This window comes from Manacus vitellinus, unplaced genomic scaffold (genome assembly GCF_001715985.3).
Source record: "Manacus vitellinus isolate BGI_N305 unplaced genomic scaffold, ASM171598v3 scaffold_8_pilon, whole genome shotgun sequence".
In the NCBI taxonomy this organism is placed as follows: Eukaryota; Metazoa; Chordata; class Aves; order Passeriformes; family Pipridae; genus Manacus; species Manacus vitellinus.
The window spans coordinates 21014247-21041165 of NW_021940864.1; the positions used below are offsets into that span (position 1 = coordinate 21014247).

General features: G+C 35.2%; 2 protein-coding genes across 2 annotated transcripts in view; both read right to left on the reverse strand.

The window, feature by feature from the left end:
- The window catches only part of CRIM1 (cysteine rich transmembrane BMP regulator 1), a 72577-nt gene extending 59821 nt beyond the window's left edge, over positions 1-12756 (reverse strand). The window contains exons 1-2 of the mRNA XM_029965043.1: positions 12715-12756; positions 3822-3943 (exon numbers count right to left, since the gene is read on the reverse strand). Coding sequence (XP_029820903.1) covers positions 3822-3909 — 88 coding nt within the window. The 5' untranslated portion in view covers positions 3910-3943; positions 12715-12756. The remainder of the gene's footprint in view (positions 1-3821; positions 3944-12714) is intronic.
- LOC115308017 (cysteine-rich motor neuron 1 protein-like) overlaps positions 12736-26919 on the reverse strand; it is an 82580-nt gene continuing 68396 nt past the window's right edge. Inside the window, exons 3-5 of the mRNA XM_029965118.1 lie at positions 26273-26515; positions 19589-19709; positions 12736-12820 (exon numbers count right to left, since the gene is read on the reverse strand). Of these exons, the coding sequence (XP_029820978.1) occupies positions 12736-12820; positions 19589-19709; positions 26273-26515 (449 nt within the window). The remainder of the gene's footprint in view (positions 12821-19588; positions 19710-26272; positions 26516-26919) is intronic.

The window sequence follows — 26919 nt, forward strand, 5'->3', positions numbered from 1 at the left end:
TGATATCTGCATACACTCATGATGATTAAAATGTCACACAGAACTATTAGGAGCATCAGACTTCTGTAGCGTAGTTTTTTCCTGTAACCAATAAGAAACTTGTTCTTAGCACTTTCTAAATAATTTTTTGGATTAAAAAAATCCAAAAAGAAGGTCAACCCATGCAAAGATTGAACAGCCACAGACAGTAGGTCTTAACAACGATCCCCAACTAAATCAAAATATTTTGGTGGTTAATTATGTCTATATAATTATAGAACAAACCACGAGAAACAGCAGATTGCACATGATGAGAAGCATAAGGACACATAACATAAATCTGAAGCAGAAAAATAATGATTAATGTATTGACTTACTGTTGTTATTTATAATCAAACAGGAACAATAACTCCACAATCTACAAAAAGAGTAATTACTGCAGAAGTTTCTCTCACTACAGATTAATATGCATTTCTAAGACAGACTAACCAAATGCTAGTTTGAGACAGTGTATATCAGTAACAAAGATAATCACAGAAAAACTACAGATGTATCGTGGAGCTTCTATATCAGTTTTATATTAAATCCAGGAAAAACATTCATGAAATAATAACTGATCTGTCCCAAAATTGTTGACAAACAATAAAGAGAACATACTGCAGAGTCTCTACATGACACATAGTTTGCTGCCATTAACTGTCCTCTCAACACTGGCCACTGCTGTTCTACAAGAGGAGAGCTCTTCCTATGCAGCAAAGCCAGCCTCCCCATACTCTGAATATGCAGCTCTGCATCTATCACATTAGCACGTCCTTGCAATAAATACTGCAGAAGTCTGGTCTGCTTTAACATTCATTATTAGGGTTACCTAAATATACAAACTGGAGTTTTTTCAGTCTACATACACTTATTTGTAATGGATGCCTTTATTTTAAGGTAAAGATGATTACTAACCTTCCTGACTGCTCCCTCCAGCACCAAAAGAATCACTTAATTCTAACATCCAATAGGTGATATAATTGCAGGAAAACTATACTAATGTGAGTGTGGACATGTCCTTTTTATTCCATCCTCTTGCCTTTTTCACGAGGTTTTCAAACACAGAAGTAACTATTTGAACTTGCTGGGAATGCTGATTACACAACTTCCCCACTTACCATCTATAAGCCCATTAACTTGCATCTGATTAAAACACATTCTTTAAAAGGCATCTAATCCTAAATGGAAAGGATGAAGATAAGGAATTCAGCATCTTCGTGGCAGTTTGTGCCAACAGCCATCCCCCACTGCTGAGAACAGCATGTCCTAGATCTTACAGATTCAACTCTTTTTCCTTTGATGGAAATTTTTTTTAATGAAGTGAAGAAATTGATTTAAGTCTATCACTGTAAGATATTTTCTCCATCTGTTACTGATATTGACTGTATCTCTTCTGCACTTGTTAGTATTTCAAGATACTTTTAAAAACAGAACTGGATATTACATTCAGCTATCAGTTTCACAAACATTCCCCCCCTTGTCTTCATCGTAAACTGACCAAAGTAATGGTAAGGATTTATTACACACACACATATTTATCAGTTTGTCATTGTCTTAGACATTTATCTAGAAGTTCTTGTCAGAATTAGTTTTCTAGGAATTTAGAGGTTTTAGAGGACTTGTTTGTCTCCCTGAAATAAGAACCACCTAAACACCCTAAAAAACCCGCAAATTATAAAGCAATGCAGATCATTTGTCCTCTTTACCAATGATTTGTCACACAATCCAAATGTCACACACTCATTAGTAGTTTCACAGTTGTTCACAGATTGTTATTAAAAATATTTATCATCTTCAGGCTTGTAACTATTTCCTCTTTCCAAAGTGAAGCATCATTAATAACTGCACCCGGAAGTTTGCTTGAAGCAATTTAAAGTTACATCATACAGCATTATTTTTTAAAAATCTGATTGTAGCATGAAGTTGCATAATGACAAATGTCCTTCTCTAAAAAAAGTATTTAACTTTTCTGGCCAGGTTTCTCAGAATTATTTTTTTTTAAGAGGAACTTCTTAAAAGATAATTTTGATACTGATCTGTAATATATTAATACTGATTTTTAAGGATATATACAAGACAAATCTACAAATCTTCATTTTTCTTCAACCTGGCCTCTCTACTTTCCCCTGTGGCATCAACTTCCTTTCAAAAACTCTGTTTTTTTTTTCTTCCAATTTATTCTGTATTCATAGGCTACTAAGGTGAAGATTAGGAATGTGAAAGAGGCAAAAAGGAATCCTGACCCAAAAGCAGCTTGAATCTCTGGAGTGAGTTACAGTGAGCAATAAGGCAGTGATGCACAGGGCAACAGTGCTAAGACAGTCCAAACTGTTACCAAGGAAAAATGAATATAACTCCTTGGAAATAGAATATGAAGATGACTAAGGACAAAAAAAAGTGGGCAATTTAAACAGCTCCATCTCACACCTGCTATAATGTATACTGCAAAAATTTTGTTAGCAGAACCCACAAATAATATGCAGACTGAAGAGAAACAATTGGCAAGGTGCTTTGTACCTTTGAGACTGTTTCACAACAGCAAAGACATCATATCAGAAACTGGTTTTCCATTTCTTGCTCAAACTACTAAAGCAAATCCTAAATCAAACATTGCACTGAGGTGTGTCACACAGTTAAACCAGATTCAGAAACAATATTTTAACAGAATGAAACAAATATGAAACAAAGGAAGATGAGTATTACTTTAGTATAACAGGTAGTATATAAACAAAAATAAGGTAAGTTACATTTATACAATTTTGTCCCAAATAGTGGAAGTATTAGTCTGAAAGCTAAAGAATCTGTGAGTCTTCCTGATACAAATTCTTTTATTCACATGAAAGAACTTAATTTTTATATACAATATCCCATTATATGTACTAGTATTTTTGATTCAGCATTTCAGTATTTAAAATATTGCTATGTGTAAATATCACAAACATTCTCCTGGGGAAATCTCTGTCTCTGTCTCTCTCTCTCTCTCTCTCTCTCTGCATGTTTATATGCATAACCAATGACCATTGTAAAATAATGGCTGTTTCAAACATATGATACATGTACCACTAAACAAGATCAAATATTGCTGAATAAATATTAATTAATAAAATTGCACCAACTTGTAATTTTTTATGCTCAGAAATTATCCGAGCATGTAATGCTTAAAGAGTACTTTTCCCCTTACCATTGTCAAATATCAAGTTTCTTCACAACTCACCCTATATAGCATATATGCTATATATATGCTATATATAAAATAGAGCAGTCCTGAAATATAGTCACTTGCATAACAAATTGAAGTTTTTTAAACGTTTTCTAAACATTTAGATTGGGAAGCAAAGAATGAGAATAAATATATTCCTACACTGACTTAAAATTTCTAAAGGTTGTACACTTGTGTTAAAAATTAATCTGCAATTGATTCTGAAAGTGAACCTCATAATCTAAACAGCTTGCTTTCACTTACAGTGCTGCAACAAGCAGTTGCTATGGTTAACAAGACTTTCACTTCTAGAAGGACTCTAGTGTTTGCTACTGGCAAAAGACTACATGAAAAACATATATTTAGGAAGTCTTGCTAAAACTATAATTCCCTGAATCATAGGGGAAAGTCTTTTAGAAATTGAAGAAGCATGACAACTTACAAATGACAGTTTCCCACTTCACCTAAACTTCCTTCTTACTGAATGAACCTCAAGAAAATTATTTCTCTTAGATCCTGACAACATAAAATTAACCAAATGCCCAGCATTTTCCAGAGATAGATAAAACCCTCCTCTCCAGGTGCAAGAGAAGGTTTCACGTACCATTGACACATTCAAAGACATCACAGCACTTGCCAGGTGTTCCATCTCCACGTGAGACTATCTGGGGAACGGAGCCTGCCTCACACATGGGGAAACCACATAAACCAGTGAGACACTCGCATCTGAAACCAAAGAACAGCAAGGAAAACCCCATAAATAAATGAAGCCACATACAGGATGAAAGAAAAAGCAAGAGAAAAACGGGAAGTTAGAGCACAAGTTCCAGCTTTGGTGTATTCATGTCTTAGAATCGCGTTTTATTAACTCAACAACCAAGACAGCTTATGAACCCGAAAGATTTTTTTGTAACCATCCAAACTCTGTTTGCTGGTCAAGGAAACAAGAAGATGGTACTGTGCAATACCAATGCTGTTCTAGAGCTATATGTAAAATTGTAGAAAATTGTAGTTCAGATTACTTGAAAATAACTGTGTTCTCCAGAGTTGCAAAATTAGGCTTCTCATCCAATTCTATCTGAAAAATCAAAATTGGTGAAACACTAACAGCAGTAATTGCATCTATTCATCAGAATAGTGTGCTCTCATTAGGAAACTATATTATATCCAGTGTTATGTTGGAAAAAATTAAAAGAAATCCAGAGCCATTAAATCTAAGCCAAATAAAAATAACTGCAAGCTCTCTTTTGGGGTTGATGGTGCTGCAGTTTGTGGAAGGGGCAACCAATTACATATGATGCCAAATAATGTAGGAGGCTAGGTATATTGCATACTGTGGTTAGTTTTGAACCATTCTAAAAAGAGTATTTTCTCCATGTAAGTAGTATTTATTTGCTTATTTAAGAAAACAGCCTAAAGAACTGGAAGATATAAAATGTAGATAAACAGTAGTCACATTTGTTTCCAGATTCTTTGCTTTACGATTAACATAACCATTTCAAAGTCAGACACTTAAGACTTTTGATATGTTTACATTTAACAGAGTTCTTGCCCTGAACAATGGGCACACTATAGGGAAAGTAGCAATGATTCTATAATGAAGTGCAAGACAAAATGAACAAAAAGAGATATGCAAATATCATAGCTGAGAAACTTCATGGAATAGCACTTAAATTTTTCAATTGCAAATCAATTTTTTTTGTAACCCCCCCCCCAGATTGATTTAGCCTATTACAAATACACATATATGTCAAATGGAAACAAAGAACTCAACAGAAGATCCTGTAATTATGAGTTAAAGAAATAAGAACTCTATTTGCTAATAACTATTTCAAATATTTTAAGTATCCCCCATTAAACCACTTCTCAGTAAGAAGCATTATCAGCCTTTAATGCATTTGCTTATTCTTTATGCTCAAAAACCAAGAAGCTTGAGTCTCCTCTGCCATGCATGTTTCCTTAATTGCCCAGCAGCTACTTCATCTCAGATCAGCATTCAATGAATGAGGAAAAGCCACCTCTCAACAGACAGGATTTTAATGTATCTCCCTTTAACTTCATCTGTGTTAGACAAAATTGTTATATTCTCCACTGTAAGGTATTACTCAGAAGGAAGTTTGCAAGAAATACAAGTAAAATCAAGGAATCTCACAGAACTTTTCTTAAACTGTTTGGAACTGAATTCTAAATTATTGTATTACAGAAGCATGTTACTATAAAGACATAAATAAGTCCTTGAAAAAAACAGTCTTAATTGTATCACATTTCACAAATAATGCTAAATATGTCAAGATAAAGTGAAGCAATTTAATTCTATGTGCACATACATACTACAGTACAGTAACAGAAACCAAAGTTTTAATTATCATATCTCTGCTTTTGACATTTTCCTCTCAACTTTTCTGTAAATACAAAGAAAGAGGAAATCTAATTATTTTCTTTGCTGTATGCCGTTTGTCTTCAGAGATGTAGAAGGAAAAAAAGGCATTATGGCTTCTACTACATGTGATCAAAAAATCCAAAGGATTTCTGACAGCAGCTTCCCTTTAAGATGACTACTATCTCTCACCTTTGCTGTCCCAATAGTGCAGGAATTTGGGGGGTGGGGAAGTGGGGGAGTGGAAGGAAAAAGATGACCTCTATTAATCAACAAAAAAGAACAATTATTACTGTCAGGTTCATGGAATTTGTACCTTAACCCATCTAGACACTGATTCGAAAGATGGTTTTCCCTTCAGAGAAGAATGAGGTACAGAAATAAGTGCCTACACATTAGTAATGAAGAAAGAAAAAAAATAATTTTTCAAAACATATATAACATCAAAAAAAAGTACAGACACAATCTGAAAGCAGTATTAAAAGCCTAAATAAAAATACTAAGTTTCACTTCAATCACCCTATTTTCAACAACCAGATAACCTCTGGGAAAATAGGTAGATCAAATTTCCTGAAAATTCACATAGAAAATGGCACATGTGATGAAAATATAGTTGTGGACGTTGATTTTCCAAGTCTTATGAGCTGAAGAACTCTTAGTTCTATTGCCTTCAAAATAGGCTTTCTCAGACATGTCTGTATCTTCCTTATTCTTTGTCTCATATTCATTGTTCACTGATAAGAGTTCCAAGATAACATTACATGGTTAGATTAATAACTTGTACCTTTCCCCTCTCATTTTTTTCCCAGACAATGGTTTTAAAAAAAAAACATAACCCCAAGACACACAACTGAACAACAAGAAAATATGAATCACCATGTTAAATAAAGATAGGACAATCTTCCATAAAAAAAGGGCTGAAAGACATATTTAGAGGACTGGTGGGAGCCAGTGTTCCCTTCTGCAGCAAAGACTCCCTCCTCTTCAGAGGAATGAAATTTTCACATACTCAGCATAAGCAAACACAACCTCTTGATCCAAAATTTTATATAGTGACTTCCCATTTGGTTAAAAAATAATCCATGCATAAGAGAACGTCAAAGTAGCATATAATCTCAGATGGACTTTTAAATAGTCTGCATTCTTTTCAGCCAGCTCTGCTAGGAAAACCTTTGACCATTGTCCAAGCTATTAGCATGGAAAACATTGTTTTGGAGACAGAAGTCCATCAGAAAGAAACCCAAGGAATTCTGGTAGTTGAGAATGGCTGTCACACTGCCAAAACAATGTCTGGAAATTTGGAATACGTGATCCCATTTTCAGTAAGAGAGCAAGATGGGTTTTATAGAACTAGATTTTTCTGAAGTGATTTTGGGGACAGAGAGACAGAGAGAAGATAAGTTGCAGTCCAGCTCTGTGCTCTGTCACAGACAGCTATCCACCTGTATCTTACCCTTGGTAATGGAACATTAGGTTTGAAGAAGTTTAGCAGGTCAGTTTGAGTTAAGCCTGTTGACAGTGGCCATGGTCAATCTCAGATTAATTTCTATAAAATTTAGCTGTTCAAATAGCTGTTCAGTAAGGCGCAATGTTGCTTCTAAGCTGTTCCCTCTGTAACTGCAACTTGCCTAAGGAAAACAGACACAGAAGTTGCTACAAGGAAACCTTCCCAGAGAGAAGATTGTTTCATATGTCAAACTTCTCCCTTTACGCAGCTTGCAGTGACACCACTGCAACATCAAATGGCATGGTGCCATCTAAAAGTTCCAAGATAAAAGGGAGGGCAGTACTTGAGGTACTGAGAAGTTGGCACTTAATGTCTGCCCGTCACGCACCTTATTAACAAAGGCTCTAAGGAAGTGTGCCTCTTGGGATGTTATTACTGTAACAGGACTCAAGACAAGCCAAGAAGAACATGTTCTTTTAACAAGGAAGACTAGTCCTGTACGAGAGTACAATGTTACCAATAAGAGTGCCCAGAAACTAAAAACAGAATAATCAAACAATTATGCAAGAGACTTCATGGATTGCAGCCTGAAAAGGTGGTGACATGGTCTGGAAGGAACTGAGAATCCCAAAAAAGGAGTTCATCGCACTGAAATTTTTAAAATACACAAACAACCTGACTGGTAAAAGGAATTGTCTCTAGTTCTTCAGGTCAAACAAACAAACAAAACCAAAACAAAAAAACCACAAAACCAAAAACCCACCCAACAACAATAATCCTAGAAATTTCAATAACTGAGCAAGGCAAATTTCAACATACAAAGAACCAGAAATGAGACTGTGTTCATTAATGAATGCTTTACAGATTGAGGAAGGTGACTCCTTCAGTAATATAAATGGTCTGACTTTTAAATTGTTTTTATGTTTTTCAGAAGATAAATAATTTCATTACTTGTTTAATATATGTTTGAGGGGTGTCAGTGGTGGAGTTGTTTTGGTTTAGTTTTCTTTGTTTTTTTTTTTTCTTTTTTAGTATAATCACATTGATTTTTTTTTTTTATAGTCCCAAAGTGCAAAAAGGAAAAGGAAGAAGATGGAAAAAGAAAATCAAATTGAATACTTGTAAATGACAACTTTTACTTCAAATCCAATTATCTTGGTTCATTTACTTCTGTTATTAAACAGATTTAAAGAGAGAAGGGCTTGGTTAGTCTCAGAAAAGCTGTTTTGATGGTAGGATCAAAAGAGTTCTCCAGGCACAGGGCATAATGACTATGAAAATAAGAACAGACACCCTGGAAAAAAAGATTTAGTACCAGTGAATGGGAAGGTTGGGGTAGGGGTGTATTGACAAGAGAGGTATTTATTTTGAGGATCAAAACAAAATTAAAGTCTAAAGCACTGAGACTAGAGAAAAGCATTCCTGAAACATATATCACATTCATGTGGAGATTTTATCAGTCCTTTTTTTCCCCCTTTGCAGTAATCTAATATAATTTGCATTAACGTTATTAGCACTTATGTTACTGAAATGTAGTAAACTCCCACAGATCTGTTAATATAAGCACTTTAGGATACTGTGAAATAAGGAACTTTCAGAAGAGAACTGCCAGCATTATCAAAGCTCAGTAGTGGCAAAGAAAAGAGGTTAACTACAAGACCCTCCCTATCATCAAGCACAGGGTATAAGTGATGATGATACAGTAAAATGAAATACTAACACAGCAGTCTCGTGAAATCATTGAAGGCTTATTTCCAAGTTGCTCACACCTGAAGGCACAATGTAAGTTAAGTAAACTAGATGATGAACTTTACATACAGCTGGTCAAGCTACAACTTAAGGAATCAAATGAACACTAGCCTTGGAAAACAAACTCTAGAATTTTCCTAAATCTCAAGCATACAGACTGGAGAGGTTTTGCTCACAAGTTCAGGATCACTATTTCATGCATTTGCATGATAAAAATATGATTGAGCACGTCAATAATGAAAATATTCATCTTTCACGGAAATCTTTCAGATCAATAATAAACATGTAGAAAGAGATGGCAGAAAAACTGAAAGTTGCATCTAACACTTATTATCAGATCATTTCAAAATGCTCAAAAGTTGTTCCCACTGCTACACAGAACAACTCATATGGAAGTTCTTCCTATTTTAATTCTCCAAGGGATTTACTTATTGAGCAATCAAAGCTAGTGTGCTCCCAAGTAGGAATTTTTTTCTAAAATTCTGGATATTAGGAAATAGCAAACAGATATCAAGTGAAGTAAGATGTTGAAAAAATCAGCACTTAGGTTGAGTAGATTACCATTGTTCCAAGGCTTATTAGAATCTAAAGAGTTATTTGACTAAATGACTTGATTTCATCATTTGACTAATATTAAATCAACTCATCTGTTTTCCTGAGGGATGAGATAGCAAAAGGGCATAGATACAAAGGAATCATGCTATGGAACCTGTAGGCATACAGCCGCCAATTGCACTGACTTTTCAGGTGCAGTGATTTTTTTCAAGCACACTGATATGTATAGAGACCCTTTTGAATTCACCAGCATAGGAAATAAAGTAAAATATAAACCAGTCCAACCTGCATTTTTCTCATGTTTTCCCATATCAGCTGGTGTTTCCCTCTGTTGAAGACCCCTGTGGTTTTTACCACTATGTACCTCAGTTACTCTTTTCTTTGGTTTATCAGTCTTACCTTTCATAATATAAAAAACATTTCAAAACTAAAAATAAGGTATTAATTGTTACACAAATGTCTGTTTTCTGATACCATGAAAAGCTACTTCTTTTCTTATTTCAATAATTTTTAATAAGGAATTATAAATATTTGATCCTCTTACAAATAAAACACATTTCCTAAGGACATCAGGTCAAATATCACTTACAGATAATAGTTTTATAAGTAATTCATTAACTTCAATTTTTCTGTAATTCCAAAATGAATTTTGGAATATTGGAATACCTCCCTGAAACAAAGTCATCAGGGATAGCTTTGCCATAAGCAAACAAAAAAACCCCGAAAAACAACAAAAAAAATCCCACCAACTCCCCCAAACACATTATTATTTAATTTATTTGCTGTTTAATTTCATGTCCACTCTCTCCTCTTCAAAAGAAAAAAACCCCAACCCTAATAATTACTTCATGTTTTGTTTTTCCATGCCATTCACGCTATTAAACACTTCCCTTGTATCCCTGAAGGCAATTCTGTATTAGGTTAGAGAAGATAATCATAGAATAGTTTGGTTTGGAAAGGAACCTTAAAGGTCATCTAGTTGAACTCCACCTCTGGCAATGAGCACGGACATCTTCAACTAGGTCAGGTTTCTCAGAGTCCCATTCAACCTGACCTTGAGTAAAAATGAAGCCAGAATTTTGCTCCAAAATCGAAGTGTTTTTGAGACCTAACAGCTCCATTCAATTAATGAGACTTTTCCATGCAGTGGGAACCATGCACGCAAGAACTGTAATGTTTTTGTAGAAACAAGACTGAAATTCACCAACGACATATCAAAGAAGTAGTGAGAAACTAGTTTTTATTTTAAAACAGTCCACAACTTTCAGTTCCACTTTTTTACTTATTCAAGAATTTGAAAAGGAAAAAAGAAAAAGCAACTTGTGGCTTCTGAGTTCTGACATGATGTTTACTGATATTTTCCAGAGGAAATACAACTTCAAACTCTTTTGTTATAACCTCAATTATGCTGAGATTATCATCTGCTCTGGGTACCACTGGAAACTGCTTTGAAATTCTCACACCTACTTCCCTTCTAAAATGCAAACATCCAAATTATAATTCTACTGCTTTTTTATGCATATGGGTTTCCCTAGGCGTCTGTGCACTTGTCAGTCTGAAGACAACAGTGAAAGACCTTATTGACCTCTGTGATACAAACAGAAATTTGCCTATTCAAGTCAGAAATTATTCTCAACTAAATCACCTATTCAATTTCCAAACAAGTTATTAGCTAAGTAAGTAGAAGAAATGAAACAAAATACAGTGGGAAGTTTCAGGGGAAAAAGGAAAAACAGTACTCAGTGTGATCAAAGTATACATTAATTATTAGACTGACAAGTGAAAACAAAAATTGTAACAGAAAGATATACGTCTACCAGCTTATTATAAACTGAGAGAGTTCAAACACTAGCTTGCTTATGAAGAATGGAAACAAAATCAAATTCTATAGACACTATAATCTCATTCTAATTCCAAGCATAAAATGCCGCCTACAAGTAGAAACAATTAAGAGTCACTTTAATTCATCTGGCTTAAAATTTCTTTTTAGAAGTTTCACAGTGGAGGAGTAAAATATACCATTTACGCAGCACAGGGTTATATTGAAGAACTACATATAATTTTCCATAAAAACCTCATACATAAAAATTATTTGCATAGCTATCATCAATACTTCCTCCCCCTGCAGAAATACTTTTGGTTTGTTTTGCTCTTGGGAAACGTGCTTCTTCCTTTAGGTAGTATTGTTTTTAAGGTTGTCCAATTCAGTACTTCCTAGGAGTTGCCGTAAGACCATGGATGTGTATTTTCAACAGATCATACAGGCACAAAAAGCTGATCTTATAAAAGATGCAAGCAGGGACCTCTGTACTTACAATGTCTTTCAACTTTTTTGCAAAAGATTTACATGTTATTTCTTCTGCAAATGTTCTCATGTTTTCCTCTCCTTGTCTGAGGTCTCTGATACTCAGAAATCAGTCATCAGGCTCCAGAAATGTCATATGTTTCAAGAGCTTCTGTTCAAGTTTTATTGAGATGGCTTTAAAAAAACAACCAACCAACCAACCAACTTATCATCTTTTCCTCATTTGTGGACTTCAGAAAAATATGGTTGCTAGCCAAAACAACCCACATTGTGAGGCTCAATGCCAAGGCAGCAATAACCATCACACTGAGAACATCTAGGAATTCCTGAGGCAGTCACAATAAAGAAGAAAGGGAATGCCTGAACTCTGAATTCTGGGATTCATTACCTCTCTTGGAAGACACCATGTAGAAGACAGACATGAGACATGGGTTCCCCTTTAAAGGTTACAATCATGCCCTCTTATCCTTGCTCTTTGTCAATATTCAGTACAGTGTAGTCTGTAAACAGGACTGAATATCACTTTCTCAGCAGACCTGAATGGAGCAAAATTATTTTCCTGAGAAAAATATTTGCCATTTCCCAACTTTTGAGGATTTTAAAGATTAAAATAAAAATGTCTAAACACCTATTTCCAGATAATATGAAACTTCACAAAATTGCAGTGCTCTATTCAACTGTCAAAACAAGCAAAAGCCTACTGCAAGTCTGAACTTGACATGGGATGGGTTTGGTTGGCATCAATGTAGAGCTTTCTTTCAACATAAACCTATCTCTTCACTAAGGAACAGCCTCCAATTCAACACAAAGTGTAACACCCCGATGGTCAGACGTACTTGAGATGGCAGTGATCTGCTAGAGTTAAAGTACAGGATGAACAACTTGAGCAAAATCGGCCACAATGGCTAGACACCAGAGTTTCTAAGAAGCATAGTAAAGCTTCTGCAGAACCCTCAACATACTTTTGTTAGACCTTTTGTACAGCTGCCCAAGTTACTCGGAAGTCAATCCCTGAATAGAAATTTCAGGAAGATACAGGTGTTTGGATTCTTACTTGGTCTTACCAGTTCCAGCTGAACCTTCCTTTAACAAAAACTGGGATCCACAACCACTTTCTCTGGGATACCAATTCTTGAAGATGAGATGGGTGGAGGAGAAGGATCTAAAATTCTAGAACAAATACAAGGGAGACCTCTGTATCAGAGAAAGTTGCTTAAGAGAGGTGATTGGTACAGCGGAAAATGAGGAAAAATTTACACCTCCTGGAAAATCATGACTGCCCTCTAAAGAAGGTTGGGGAAATCAAAGTGGTGAATCCTGTACGGAACACATAAACAATTTATCATAAAATTAAGACAGAAAGACCTAAGAAAACAATACAGACAAAAATGCAAGAATCACAAGGAATGATGTAGAAAAGATATGGAACAGCCAAACAGCTAAGAAGAGTGAACAGAAAGGGCGTACACAACCCTTCCTACTAAACAGTATAGATGTAAAGTTAATCAGGGATTCAGAGGCCAACTCTACAGATGCTGTCAAAAGAAAAACATTATCCAACTAGCTGTGTATGAGTGCTGTCAAATATAATGCAAATATGGTTGGTAATAGCTTACTAACTTACAACTACAGACTTGCTGTCATAAAATGAGAAGAAAGGAACTGTACCAGTTTACATGTAGCTGCTATTAGATTCCCTAGACACTGCTGCAACATGAAATACAGAACATTGGCTGCTAGGTCTAACGCTGTGATAGGTTGTGGACACAATATATGAAACAATGATAAGAGGTTCAAGTGTCATAAAAGGGGATAAAGTACATTAAAAGCAATTGCTTACTGGAAAAAGTAATCTAGAGGGATAACAAAATTATAGAATGGTTTGGGTTGGAAGGGACCTGAAAGATCATCCAGTTCTAACCCCTCTGCCATGGGTAGGGACACCTTCCACTAGAACAGGTTGCCCAAAGCCCCACCCAACCTGGCCTTGAACACTTCCAAGGATGGGCATCCACACCTTCCCTGGGAAACTTGTTCCAGTGTCTCACCACCCTCATGGTGAATAATTTCTTCCTAACATCTAATCTAAATACACCCTCTTTCAGTTTAAAGCCATTATCCCTTGACCTCTCACTACACTAATCATAAACAAATTTCAATGACCTCTAAAAGAGCTGTGGTTTTTGCAACCCCTACTAACCCCAAATGTCTTTCAGAACTGCTAAATAAACGAGTATGCTACAAATATTTTAACACAGGACAGACGAAAAAGAGTGTTTTCTTAATAGAAGATTCTCAAAGTGGAGCATGACTTTGTAGATTTATTCTTTTTCCTACTATTTCAGACGTTGAAAGGTAATTAAATATGATAATAAAATCTATCTTTTTACTGTTCTAACTTACATTCAACTTCTGTCCAAATAAAGTTTAAATTAAACCTTCCGACTAAATCAAATCTTTTTCATGAGCTGTATAAAAATGCAAGTATTTAAGAATTGGGGGTGGGGCAGAGGGAAGAAGTGGGTTGTTTTCTAATAAAGCTTTAATGCTCGGGAAAAAAACAAAATGCACATATAAATTGCCTCTTGGACCCCCCAGTGGGACTGAGTAGGTGATTACAGTGTTAAATAGTATTTTATTATATCGTCCAGAGAACTAACACTTGGACTTGCTGGTCAAGCATGTTTCACTTCACCATACTGCAGACCAAATTGTGGCACTGCCATTCACAGCAGCCCCATATTGAGACATTTAGCCATGTACAAGGGAAAAACAACAGGGAAAAGACTATTCAAACAAGGAAAAAAAGTTCTATGACTAATTCTTTTAAGAAATTTTTTTCAGAGGTTTTCTTCTAAACCATACAACTATAATCCTACTCCTTCATGCTACTTGAGCCAATTGAGAGGCTTGCATTTGTAATGATATCCAGCTATCTGTAACTAAGTGATAGTGAAATGGCCCAATTCAAAGTCTTCATCCGTTCATCCATCAAGCGCAAGCCTTTTGGGCTGCAGTCTTGCAAGATTTGCTCTTAATCACTTTTCTGACAAATGAAACAGTCATCATGACCTGTATTGCTTTTTGCTTTCGATTTATTAAGCAGTTCACTGCTCTTTAAGTTTCTGTCTCTCTGTAACTTGTTATCTGCTTCAGTTATGCTTCATTTACAATTGCTTTTTCTCCTCCTCATTCCACCACATCATTGTTGAAACTGCCTTTTTTTTTTTTTTTTTTTTTTAAAGCTAAGACTCAGGTAGAAAATAAACTACTGGAATTTTTGATAGATAAACATATATCAATTCAATTTCTGAACTTTTTCTAATCTACAACATATTCAGGCTTATGGTGTGAGCTTTCTAAAAAAGTATCTAAAGCAAACTTATTATTGGAATTTATTGAACATACTCCTGGATGTATCTGTCCCCTCAGAAGGATATTACTATATCCTATATTATCAGCAAGATATTGAAGCCATCATGAGCATGCTGCAAGAGTTCATCTCAGGAGGTAAAGGAGAATGACACTGATTCATTGAGACTGATTCACTTCCAAATTTTGAGAAGAGGCATGGGAAATGTTCTTCAATGTTAAGTAGTTTGGGGAAGGGGATACATTTCCATTTTATAAAGTAAACATCATGAGACAATATTAATTAAAAAGTCATAGTTGTTTTTTGTTTCTTTGCTTTTTAAAGTTAGAATCCAAGAAAAAAAAAAAAAAGGACTAGCGGCTATGGAAGACCGAAATTGAAAAGGAAGGCACTCTGACAGTCAAATTTTTAAGGCAAGCTTAGTATCTTCAAAAGAAATAATGAGATTCCATAAACTGCTTCTGTCAAAGCAACATCGGGTGCTTCTAGCTATAATTACATCCTTTAATCCTTAATTCAATCCTCTATCAGTTTTCCCACTATTTTTCTTAGAACTGATACCAAGACAATCAGACTTAATTACTTAGCTTTTGTTCTTTTTAATATTGGCATGGTACTAACATCTTTCTATTCTCTATCGAGTTTTCTTGGATCATATGGTTTTATTAAAAGACTGACCAAGAATAGTTGGGGGGAAGGATGTGTGTGTGTGAAATATCTCTGAGAACAGAGCACTGAATGAATCTTGAAATTACCAAATCTGTAACAGACAACAGCACAGAAGCAGGAATATAAAACTATAGCAAGAAGCAGAGACCTGGAAAAGACTAGTGAGACTAAACTTTCAAATTATTCTGAGAACAGTCACAAAGAAAAAAAGGTAATGCAAAAATATTTGGTGCCATCATGCTGTTTACTTTGCTGTATAAAATCCTATGAAGTACAAAACTATGTGAGCAATAAAGATAGAAGCCAGTGACAATCGCTGAAATAAGCTCCTGTTGTTAGTGTACATTTTTCACACATAAAATTAAACAGATTTTGATAGAGATTTGTACACTTACAAAAAAATTTTCAAGGGAATCTGAAAATTTGAAGAACCTTCACTCACAACAGAAAAACTGGGAACATCTGAACATAATAGATTCTGTACACTTTATATTGATCATCTCTTCATTTAAGTTTGTAATAGAAGATGACAAACTTCCATTAACAAAACTGTAATAACATGGTTTTTGTAGGAGCTCTAATACATTTTTTTCTTCAACAAGCTCCCTGGAGAAGGGAGTATCTTTACCAAGAACAGAGACAGACTTTTCTAAGTTTTACTAACATAATAGTTTTCCTGACATAATAGCTATTTTCCTGTTTTCCTAACATTTAGCTTTCCTAACATAATAGCTGGAAATGTAAGGTGTCTCATAACAGTCTGATGAAAGCTGAAGCAACCGGTATTTTGATGTCGATGCCAAATCAGTAGGCTGTTCTGTTTTAACCACGGCATTAGAAATCAGTGTGACACCAAATGTAACCTCTGAATGCAATAGCAAGAATTTATGGTGTCAGATGCCTACTGTTCCCACTTTCCCCTGGCATTGCTAGCAGAGATTTCATTATTATGAATATGCATTCAAGAGCTCACTCAAAGGAAATGCCAATTTAACACCAGATTTAATAATCTTCATTTTTCTAGCATATGACATACAAGAAACAGGCCAAGAACAAGATGTGAGACAGAAGTCAGTCTGCTCCTACTGTATATGAAGTTATCAACTACTTCTTGACATGAGACCCTTCAAATATAAAGCTCCAATGTTTCCTCAAATCTGAGAAAACACTGAACCTGAACTCAAATGGTTTGATTTTCATGTTCCAACTAATTGCACTTTGTTTCCCTTTCTGCTCTTTCTTTTCATACATATGCTTCTCTTCCCTCTAACCTTCTCACAAGCTTTCTTTTCTGATTATCCCTATGTCTACGTTCCTTCATTCCCCCTTCAAGTAATAACATTACCTACAGCACATGAATGATGACTACAGCACTGTCTTCCTTAAGAAGCACAGCAGTATATTAAAATCAAAATAACTAAATATATTTCTAGCAGGCACACAACATATAAATCCTTTATATGATCTTATTGCTGTCAGATTCAGTTTTTCTTCTTTTCTTCTCACCTACTCCATTAAAGAGTGTATTATTGCTTTGGCTGAATTAAGGCAATCCAAATAGCAACATGAAGCAACATAGACTGAGCCACAAAATTAAAAACTATTAAAGGAGTACAAGATACCTATAATTGTTTTTACTTGCCTGCAGAAACACCTGATTATGCTAATTGTGGTCTTTTTTTGCAGTTTTATACATCAAGGAGGGCAGAGGTATTAACACAAGAACCGCTCTGATCATAAGATCAGGTCATAAGACTCCAGGAGCTAAGTACTCATCTTTCCCATCTCTGATCTCTTGTTAAACTCTGATCCCAGTAATGCAAAACAAATGATTTCCAAGAGGTTTCAGGAATTCACAATTACCTAGCAATTCACACACTGAAAGCCTGATTGTACAATTGGGGTCTTTGTGTGCAGGAGACAGGAATACTGGTTTCATCACTGAATTACCACACACATGGACAAGTACACTTCAGACATCAGTTACAGTTAACACCCAGCAAACCAACTGACTTTATTTTTAAACATTCACAAAGAAATAAAAAGATTCTTTCAAGAACATGTTTGCTCTAGGTGTTTTATTTAAGGTCAGTTCCCATGTGTGTGCTAGAAATAGAAAATATTTCCAACTGGTCATTTTTCTGAAGTAAATGAAGTTTTATTTTCTTGGTACTTTATGTTCCCTGATAGAAGTAACACTGAAGTTATCATTGACAAAAAATAAAGTGGATATTTTTCATTCCCTCCATGCAAGCACTAGAAAAATCAAACCACAAGTTATATTAGACTGTACAAAAATAGAACACAATTTTACTTTTGTGAAATAAAAATAATTTGCCCTATATACCACTTTTTAATTCAACAAGTTGAAACAACTTTCAAAGTAAAAATGCACCATTAATCTTTCTATCATATCAAGGTTTCTGAGTGCTAATTTAAACTATAAATTTATGAAATAATAATCTGAGATTCCTTCTTTTACTTCATAATCTATCTTTCTGAATACAGTCCTTAGTAGTATTCTATTCTAGTTGCCTTGAACATGCCGAGCTGTATTCACAACAATGCCAGTATGATGACTATGATACCTACAGCCTCCTGTGCAATCCCAACTAGCCAGGTCAGCTCTCAACTAATATGGCATCACTGCAATTCCTGGGAATTTTATGGAAAATATGTTAAAGAATAAAGGAAGGATACTGAGAATCCATACCATGATCTGGTCCAAAATTCAGAAAACAAAAAAATAGAAGAAAACAACTCTGAATTAAAGAACATTTGTAGTAATCATTGAGTAAGGATAGTACTATTTTTAAGTATCAGATCATAAAATTTGCCAAGTTTAGAAATATATTTTCAAATTTTAATAGCCAGGATTAGCGCATCATATGATATTTTTCCTCATCTCTTTTCATTCCCTTTTTTTTTTAAATAAATGTTTTTGAATCTCCATGCAATAAGAGACTCTCATATGTTACAGAAACAACAGTTTTAAAGAAGTCACCATATTAAACGTGCACCCAAGGAGTACCCAACAGAGAAGATCCATGATTACACAACCTTTGCCATCTTCTACTTTCTGAATTCTTAGTAAGTGTATCACTACTTTACACGATGGGCTGAGAATAGGGCAATATTCTACAGTGCAAAGACCTTCACATTAAGTAAACCAACTAATTATATCTACAAGAAATATTTTCTTTTTGGTGTAAAATATCTTCATTGGTGACACTTTTTGCTTGAATTTGTATTTATTTGGCATATTGCTGAATCAGGTTTTGGGAAACTTGTTGCAAAAACAAACTCAAATAGTGTTGCATAACTGTGGAACAAAACAAACTCTATAGTGTTTTATTTTTTAAATCGCAAAAAATTACACCTACTTGAACAACGGAAGTAAAATGGAAGCAAATACTTGAAATTTCTGTTTCCCTACAGTTCCAGATAGCCATCATCTTTCAGCTTTTTACAGTGGTCTTCCACATACCAAAAAATACGATTTTTTTCCTTTAACTAGATGGAAATATCTCTGGCATATCTTTTGTCATATTCATCATTTAATTTCTTACCATTAAGCACCTTCAAAAGTTTCTCAAAAGTATTTACTTTTGCAAAGTCAATTAAACTAACTGAAAGTCAATGTAGAGACATGAACTCCTCAAGGAATTTTAGCAAAAATCACCTTCATTCATTTGCACTAAGAAGATTTTTTTGGGGCTTCAAAAAGATAGATTCCCGTATTTCCATCAGACTGATATATCTTTAACCTACTTCATATCTCTTTTATTCTGTATTAATGTTTACTGCCACAGAAGTGCGTGTTATTATCCTGTGCTTACAGCAGTACTTGAATTGTAGAGAACAAGTTAAAAATACTGAGCCATCAAGACACCAACCTTGTGGGCAGGGTGCAGCAGCCATCAGCCGTCAGCCTGACTTGGGTTTCATAGCTATCCAGGGGGCAAACAACTTGTTGAACAGGAGGACATTCAACTGTGCTGCAATCCACACTGAACACTATGGAGGAAGGGAAGAAGAAAATTTCTTTTACTTATGCTTTAGAAGCTTTTTGCAAATTACTTCCTCATAAGCAACCACTTATGCATCATCTGCATCAAATCATCTTTTAAGTCAGAAAAATTATCCAAGTAATGCATGCTTGCTAGGTAACATTACAGAAAGACTTCCTTTCTCTTTAAGATTCACTTTTTAAAATTCTTGACTCAGGAAGCAATTGAACTAATATTAGTTAATAAAAAATTCATAAAAATTAGGCAATCAAACAATCATTACACCTGTGAATAATATTAGTTACTAGAAATACACTAGGTTACTGAAAATATATACTTCCAACAGCTTTTAAAACAGTAAACAATTGTTGGGGTTTTTTTCCTAATTAAAGGTTGTTTAAATAGCAAAATACTTGGGTTATAAGTTAAAAAAAAAAGAGAGATACACTATGGATTTATGTCTGCACATATAAAGTATGTACTTTAAAGACTATTCCATTAGGTTGTTTTGTTTGGGTTTTTATATATGGTGAAAATGAAATGCAAATTATCATATCTTTCTGCATTAATGAGATAAAGAATTCCACTTAACAAGAAAGACTGACCAACAGTTTTTAGAAAGCAACAAATGTTTAGAAATCCAGAAGAAAAAAAAAATAAACAGGTTGAATATATATTTAATCCTTCTGAGTCACTCTCAGGAAGGTTGAAACACATCTTTATCTTATTTGGTCCCAAATCTTCCATGTTAACAAACAATATCAGCTCAGGTATTATCTATTTGCTATCCCTTATCATAATTATACTAAGAAAGTACAGAATAAAACATGGTTCCTGCTTTAAGATATGAGTTACCTTCTGATTGAGCAAGCTGGATGAATAGAATGTTATCAGACTGAAAATTACACAGTATGATATTCCTGATTAGTGATTAAACTTCACTTCAGTATTGACACTATCACAGCTGCCTACTGAAGTACTATAGCAGCTTGGCAATGCTACACCACACTTCCTGGAAGAGCTGATAACCTTCAAAGGCCCGTTTTCTCTCTTCGGGTCCTACATTTTTCCATCTTGACACTCAGCAGTACACAGCAATAATAACCAAATCAGTCATAATGAGGCACCTCAGTCTCAGAATTACATGTGTTCAGCACATCTCTATTGCAGTGGTTACAGTGTGATAGCAAATAGCTCATTAACACTGAAAAGCAGCCCAAATAGTCTATTAAAAAAGTACAAACTTAAGAAAAACTACAAACAAACTCCAAATCAAGAGCTTTCAAATAGATTTTTTTATTATTATTATATTGTTAGATTAATCATAAAATGGCTGCGGTAGTACAGGGCCTTTTGGAGGTTCCCAAGGCATGCCATGTAGATCTGGCTGCCTCAGGCTGTGCCCAGGCGGCTTTTCAATATTCCATGGATGGAGACTCCGCTACCTCTCGGGGCAATCTGTGCCAGTGCTCAGTCACCCTCACAACAAAAAAGTGCTTCCTGATGTTAAGAGGGAACCTCCTCTGTTTCAGTGTGTGCCCCTCACCTCTCTGCTCCTGTCACTGGGCACCACTGAAAAAAACAAACTTGGCTCTGTCTTTACATCCCTTTCATACTTTCCTCCCAGAAGAGTGGTGAAGACAGATAAGAGATGCAAAATATTTGAAAGAGGAAAAAGGGTTCCTACTTTCTTTTAGGTTTAAACAGGTTTCTCAAAGTGGAAAAAGTATTGAGACAAACTCACAGATAATCTGAAAATATTGTAAGGTTTCAGAACAGTCTATAACTGAATTCTTCATTGCTTAAAAAGATATTTCCCAGATTAGCTGCACTACTCTCCTAAAAAAATAAGACTGCAAACTTTTGCCACTGAACTACTAGTGTCTTTTCACAGCTTGCTTTGATTCCAATAATTATCACATGTACATTTCATGAACAGGTTTATTATAAGCTGTTATTATATATTTTATCATAAGCTAAAAAAAAATTGTCTATTCTAGAAGCTTTAAGCTTTAAATACATAGTTTGACAAATATGTGTCTTTGAGAACTCATAAACATGTTTCAACTTCCTACCAGTGAAGACACACCCAATCAACCTTTACTTAGAAGTCTTCAGGAATTTTCTCATGCACTCAATTTGTATACAGTATCATCAGAGAGTTACCAATTTTTCTACAAGAATGTAACATAAACTCTGCCATGGTTGCAGACCCTGACATATGTGCAATAATGTGCCACCTCCTTTATAGACTACAAAACCAAAGGTCTCTGATCGTGTACCTGCTAATACCTAGGTGAAAATAACTTTCTGGTAGAATATGTTAACACAGTATATTTAGTGTATTAAGTTTCACCCTGGTATTATGTCAGCTTTTCAACTAATAGAGTGTACAGTTTAGGGGCAAGATCTAAATAACTACTTAGGCATCTAATGATCCAGTAGCAAGTCAGTAATTACATCTCTGATGCAACATGGTGGTTCAGTATAGGGTAAGACTTCAGAAGTTGCAGATTTCTGAGGGTTCAGTTCAAGGATACACAGTCTGCTTTCTACAGCAGCTAAAAAGCATCACATAACATCCTCTGCTTTCAGTTCAGATGCATTTCAAGTGGTTCCTCAAGAATAACGTGACACAACACAACCACATGTGATAATGGTAGTTACACTTTCTGCCCAGGGAGAAGTAGGAAGGAAGCACGAAAGTATTTCTCCACGACAAGGCATTACCCTTTTTACACTCCTTGACACTTCAGAATATATTACATACAACCATAACAGATGGCATTCCTGGACTTTGAATGCAGTTGTATCACTGCCTGAATCACTTCCTTAACTGCCCTATCCCAGGTATTTGCCAACATGGACCCCCACATGTGCTGGGTTTTTTTCCTTCCTCACCGTCAACTTAAAAACCCTTTCTCCACCTCCATTGGACATGTATCTGTAATTCTTCCTCATTCATTTTCTCCAGTCCTTCCCCACTCTTATCTCAAGTTCTCTCAACATCAGCTTTAACAAAGCATCCAATAAAACAATGCATGTACTATTTCTAGGAGCAACAGAGATTACAGAATTCCTCTTCTCTCAGCTATGCATAAAAACTTGATTTTGCTGACCCTTGTCCTTAAGCACATGACTGTGAAAGTTCCAGACCTGATTTTCAATGTTGAAGCTGCACCAGGGTGGAGCACAAGTTACTTCCCTGTGCGTCATTACACACTACCTACTAAATTTTTCTGCTGATCTCGGACTTTCCATCAAGCTCTGACTGCACAAAATTCTTCAAAGAAGTAAGCTGAACAATAACATTTTCTTTACAATTGCATTTAAAACAATATTTGGTAAGAGAAAAAAGAGGCCATGCTGGAGATGAGTAAATGAAAGCTCTGCCAGAAAGATTTCTAAAAGATTGACAAATGATTGGCTGTTCCAACATAGGTTATGTCTAGCATGGCAGACATTTCCCAATGTGGGGAATGTCCACAATGTCCCAATGCCCACATTTAGAAGAAACTAAAATATGACACTCCCTTTTACACCATATACAACAACAAAAAAAGTTATAAATAAAGGTACAACAAACATCTGTTGGACAACTGCCAAAGTAAACTATTTAGCTTGCTTTATTCAGAAGTGACAGCTAGAGTTCCTATCACCACTTCAGCAAAATACATTTTAAATAGATTTTAATTCAATCTTTAAATAAACAAAAATGATTTAAAAAGCATCACTGTTCATAGTGGTTTAGCTTTTTAGTCAAAGAGGTACATATACTCCCAAAAATCTCCTTTCAGGTTATTTTTATTTTTATCATTAACACGTTATGTAGCTCCATTTGAGATTGCTCATTCAAACTATTTTTAAGAATTACTTTTTTTAAAAATACATTTTAAGAACTGTAACTCCCAGCTTAAACTAAATTCAGTGCACATTCACTAAATTCACTGCTCATGAATGGACAGTTATACACAGCTTGTAAGAATAAAGGAGGTTGCTTATGGCACCAGATCAGTTATTTCACCTCTGAGTTTTGTAACTGCAGCAAAACAATGAGCAGGACATACTTATTCTCAGCACATACCACACTGTGATGAGATACTTGGTGGAGCAACAGGTAAGAACATTTAAGATATATTACTCTGGACAAGCATTTGTCCAAATTTGGGCAAATTTGGGCAGTCCATAGACAAGTATGACTAAGCTACTAAGTTTCTTCACTGTTCATTTTCACTGAATACCAATGCCTTTAATTGTATCCCTAAAGTAAAAGTCGCAAAAAAAGAAGTGGATCTCAAAATAAAAAAAGTTATTTTTATTCTAGCATTTAGTGTTAAGGAAACACTATTTTCTTTCAGTAACTCAGTTGCCAATCACAGCACTTGAACATATGCAGATTTCAGCAGAAGGTTCCCAACTCAAATGCCACAGTAAACTAGAGAGCAGTGATATCTTATTTAAAGAACAAAAATAAACACAATTTATGCTTTAATTGTGGAAGCACTTTATCTTGGCATAAGGCAGCACTGCCGTCATAGGAAGCAGTCCTCCCAGCTTCTGGTAATTTGTTTGAGGTTGGTCAAGCAGATAGAGAAGAGCAGGAAAAGCATTCTGGTAGCAGTACTCACAGAACTAAAGTTTTTGGGTCTATGGTAAAAACTGGAAAACATTTTTCTCTGTTTGACACGCAAATTCCATCAGCTTGCTGACATATTCAGTAAAACTCGTGACATCAGCTCCACAAGAAACTCTGCATGAACACCTACCTCCCAGGCCTTATACTGTCCACTATCCCATTTTTTTTTCCAGCAACATGGCATTTCAGTCATAATTCATATAGTTCAGTTCCCCTCCAACTCTTCTTTCCTACAATTCTTCAGGATACCAAGTCAAACTCTGAATACAAAAGGTCTATTCCAGGTCTCTCAATTTCTAACCCCCATTTGCAAAGCTCTACACTTCCCTTAAATCTCATTAGTTTCCTTCCCCAATCTCTTCAAAGCCTCTACTCTTCTATCCTCCTAATACGCATCTTCATTTTTCCATTCCCATGTGCCTTCACCTCCTAAAGTCCCTACAGCAAAAAATATAAACTGCTTCAGAAAACAATATACACACAGTTACATAAATTCACTAATGTGATAGAAAATCATATTCAATTTGAAGATTCTGTAGCAAGTTAAAACAGCCTTTAAGAAGTAACCTCCATGGGTAAGTCTGGAAGGACTTATTGCAAACTACAAGATGGGCATTCAAATAACAGCCGGGAGGACATGATTAGAGCTAACATCTACTTTGAGAAAGATAAATAATCCAGTGTCAGCAAGACAAAATTCAGTAAAGGCTTAATTAAGTGTATATAGGAAGAATTAAAATGTAAAAATATAGTGGTTCAGAAGCAATCATGATACAGAAAGATCCTGACATCACAGCATTTCACTAACTAGAAATAACTCCAGTAAAACAATTAAATCTTATTTAGAATTTTGCATGAGAGACAGAAAACAATTATTCTACAGTATTTAGTGCTGATGAAGATGCTCCAAAAATACTAGTCTGCTTTTGGATACCACATTTTAAAGAAATGTGGATAAATGGAAAAAACCTACAGAAGGGAAACATAACAAGGCATGAGTTCAAAGGAGCTATGTTATAAGAAATTACAGCTAATTCTAGATGAAAGAAGCCTAAGGTTGACAAAATGTTCCAAAAAATTATAGTAAAAATTATAGTAAAGACTTGTTCACCAATTACTCAGGACAGGAGAAAAAAATGTTTGCCTAAATTTCCATACGGTGGGATTTGCATTGGATATTAGGAAAAAAAAAAACACAAAGAGAAGCACTAGAAGATACAAAGACTGTACAGTCTTCTTCTGTGGAAGATTTAAGAAAATTTAAACAAGCATAGGAAAAGCAGAGTTAAACATACTTGAACCTATTTGCCTACATGATTTTGGATTATACCATTTTACATGCCTGTTTTCAGCCCTCTGTTTTCATTATTCATCTTTACCAAAGCCTGGATCAAAGAGTGCATTACATCTTCCACTTCACTTGGAATAATAAATCACAAGAAAGGGTGTTCTCATGAAATGGAAGATGGGTAAATACTGAAAATGTTGTAAAGTTTTTCGGTATGCTCCTCCATAACCATTTTGCTCTCTGGTTTTTAAGGGTCATCACTTGATAATCTGGAGAAATCTTAAAATAGAATTCATAATTCCCTGTCCATGCACAGGGTATATCTACTACGAAAAATCTTTGTATAACCTAATCAGTATATAAAGTATGTCACTTGCACTAGTAGCATTCACAGAAATGCAACATTCTTACTAGGTTACTTTTCCCTTCCTGCTGAGTTTAAATTAATGTTTAAAGAAAAAAGACAGTAGAATTTATCATAATATTTTTTTAATGGATACTGGCCACATTTAATAACTTTAATTTTCAAGAATCAGAATAATTCAGAGGCTATATAGGTTTTATTAGACATAATTATATAAATTACTTTGCTTGTCAGACAGAAAAAAACCTGAAAAACGGGAAAACAAATTGTGTCTGCTTTTACCTGGTTTGCATTCATAGAGGTCACAGCATTCCCCTGGTTTTCCTGATGCCTTAGAAACCAATATATTCAAGTAGCCGGGTTGGCAAACCTTCCTCAAGCAGCCTGCAGGATTACACACACAACGGCTTGGGAGTGGACAGCATTCACCAGGAGGAGCATAACCTTCAATCAGGATGGAATCTTCTGGACAGCGAGGAGAAAACTGGACCTCACAGCGGGCCTTGGAGCAATCAGGTTTCTCTTCTGAAAGGGAGAGAAAAATCAGCATGCCATATGTGTCAGTAAAACACTGTACTGAAGCTGTAAACATGAACTCAGCTAAAGCTCCCTTTCTTCTCTTCCCCCGAAACAGTAAAACAGCTGCTGCTGAACTGATTAGTAAAACTTATGGAATATACTTAAAAAAACTATAGGTATTTGCAAGATGACAGTTGCCTTACGAAGTATTTTACAAAATTCTAATTTGTACAATGTGCGTGACTGCCAAACCCACACAGCCTCAAGAACAGCTGGGAAGCTACACGGTTGGCCGGGACATTTAGAAACAACTTGTCACATCATGTCAGCTCTGAAGTTCATACCTATACTTCAGTTTCTGAAGATTTTGGATTACGAGCAACTGATTTTAACTGATTGATTTATCAGCC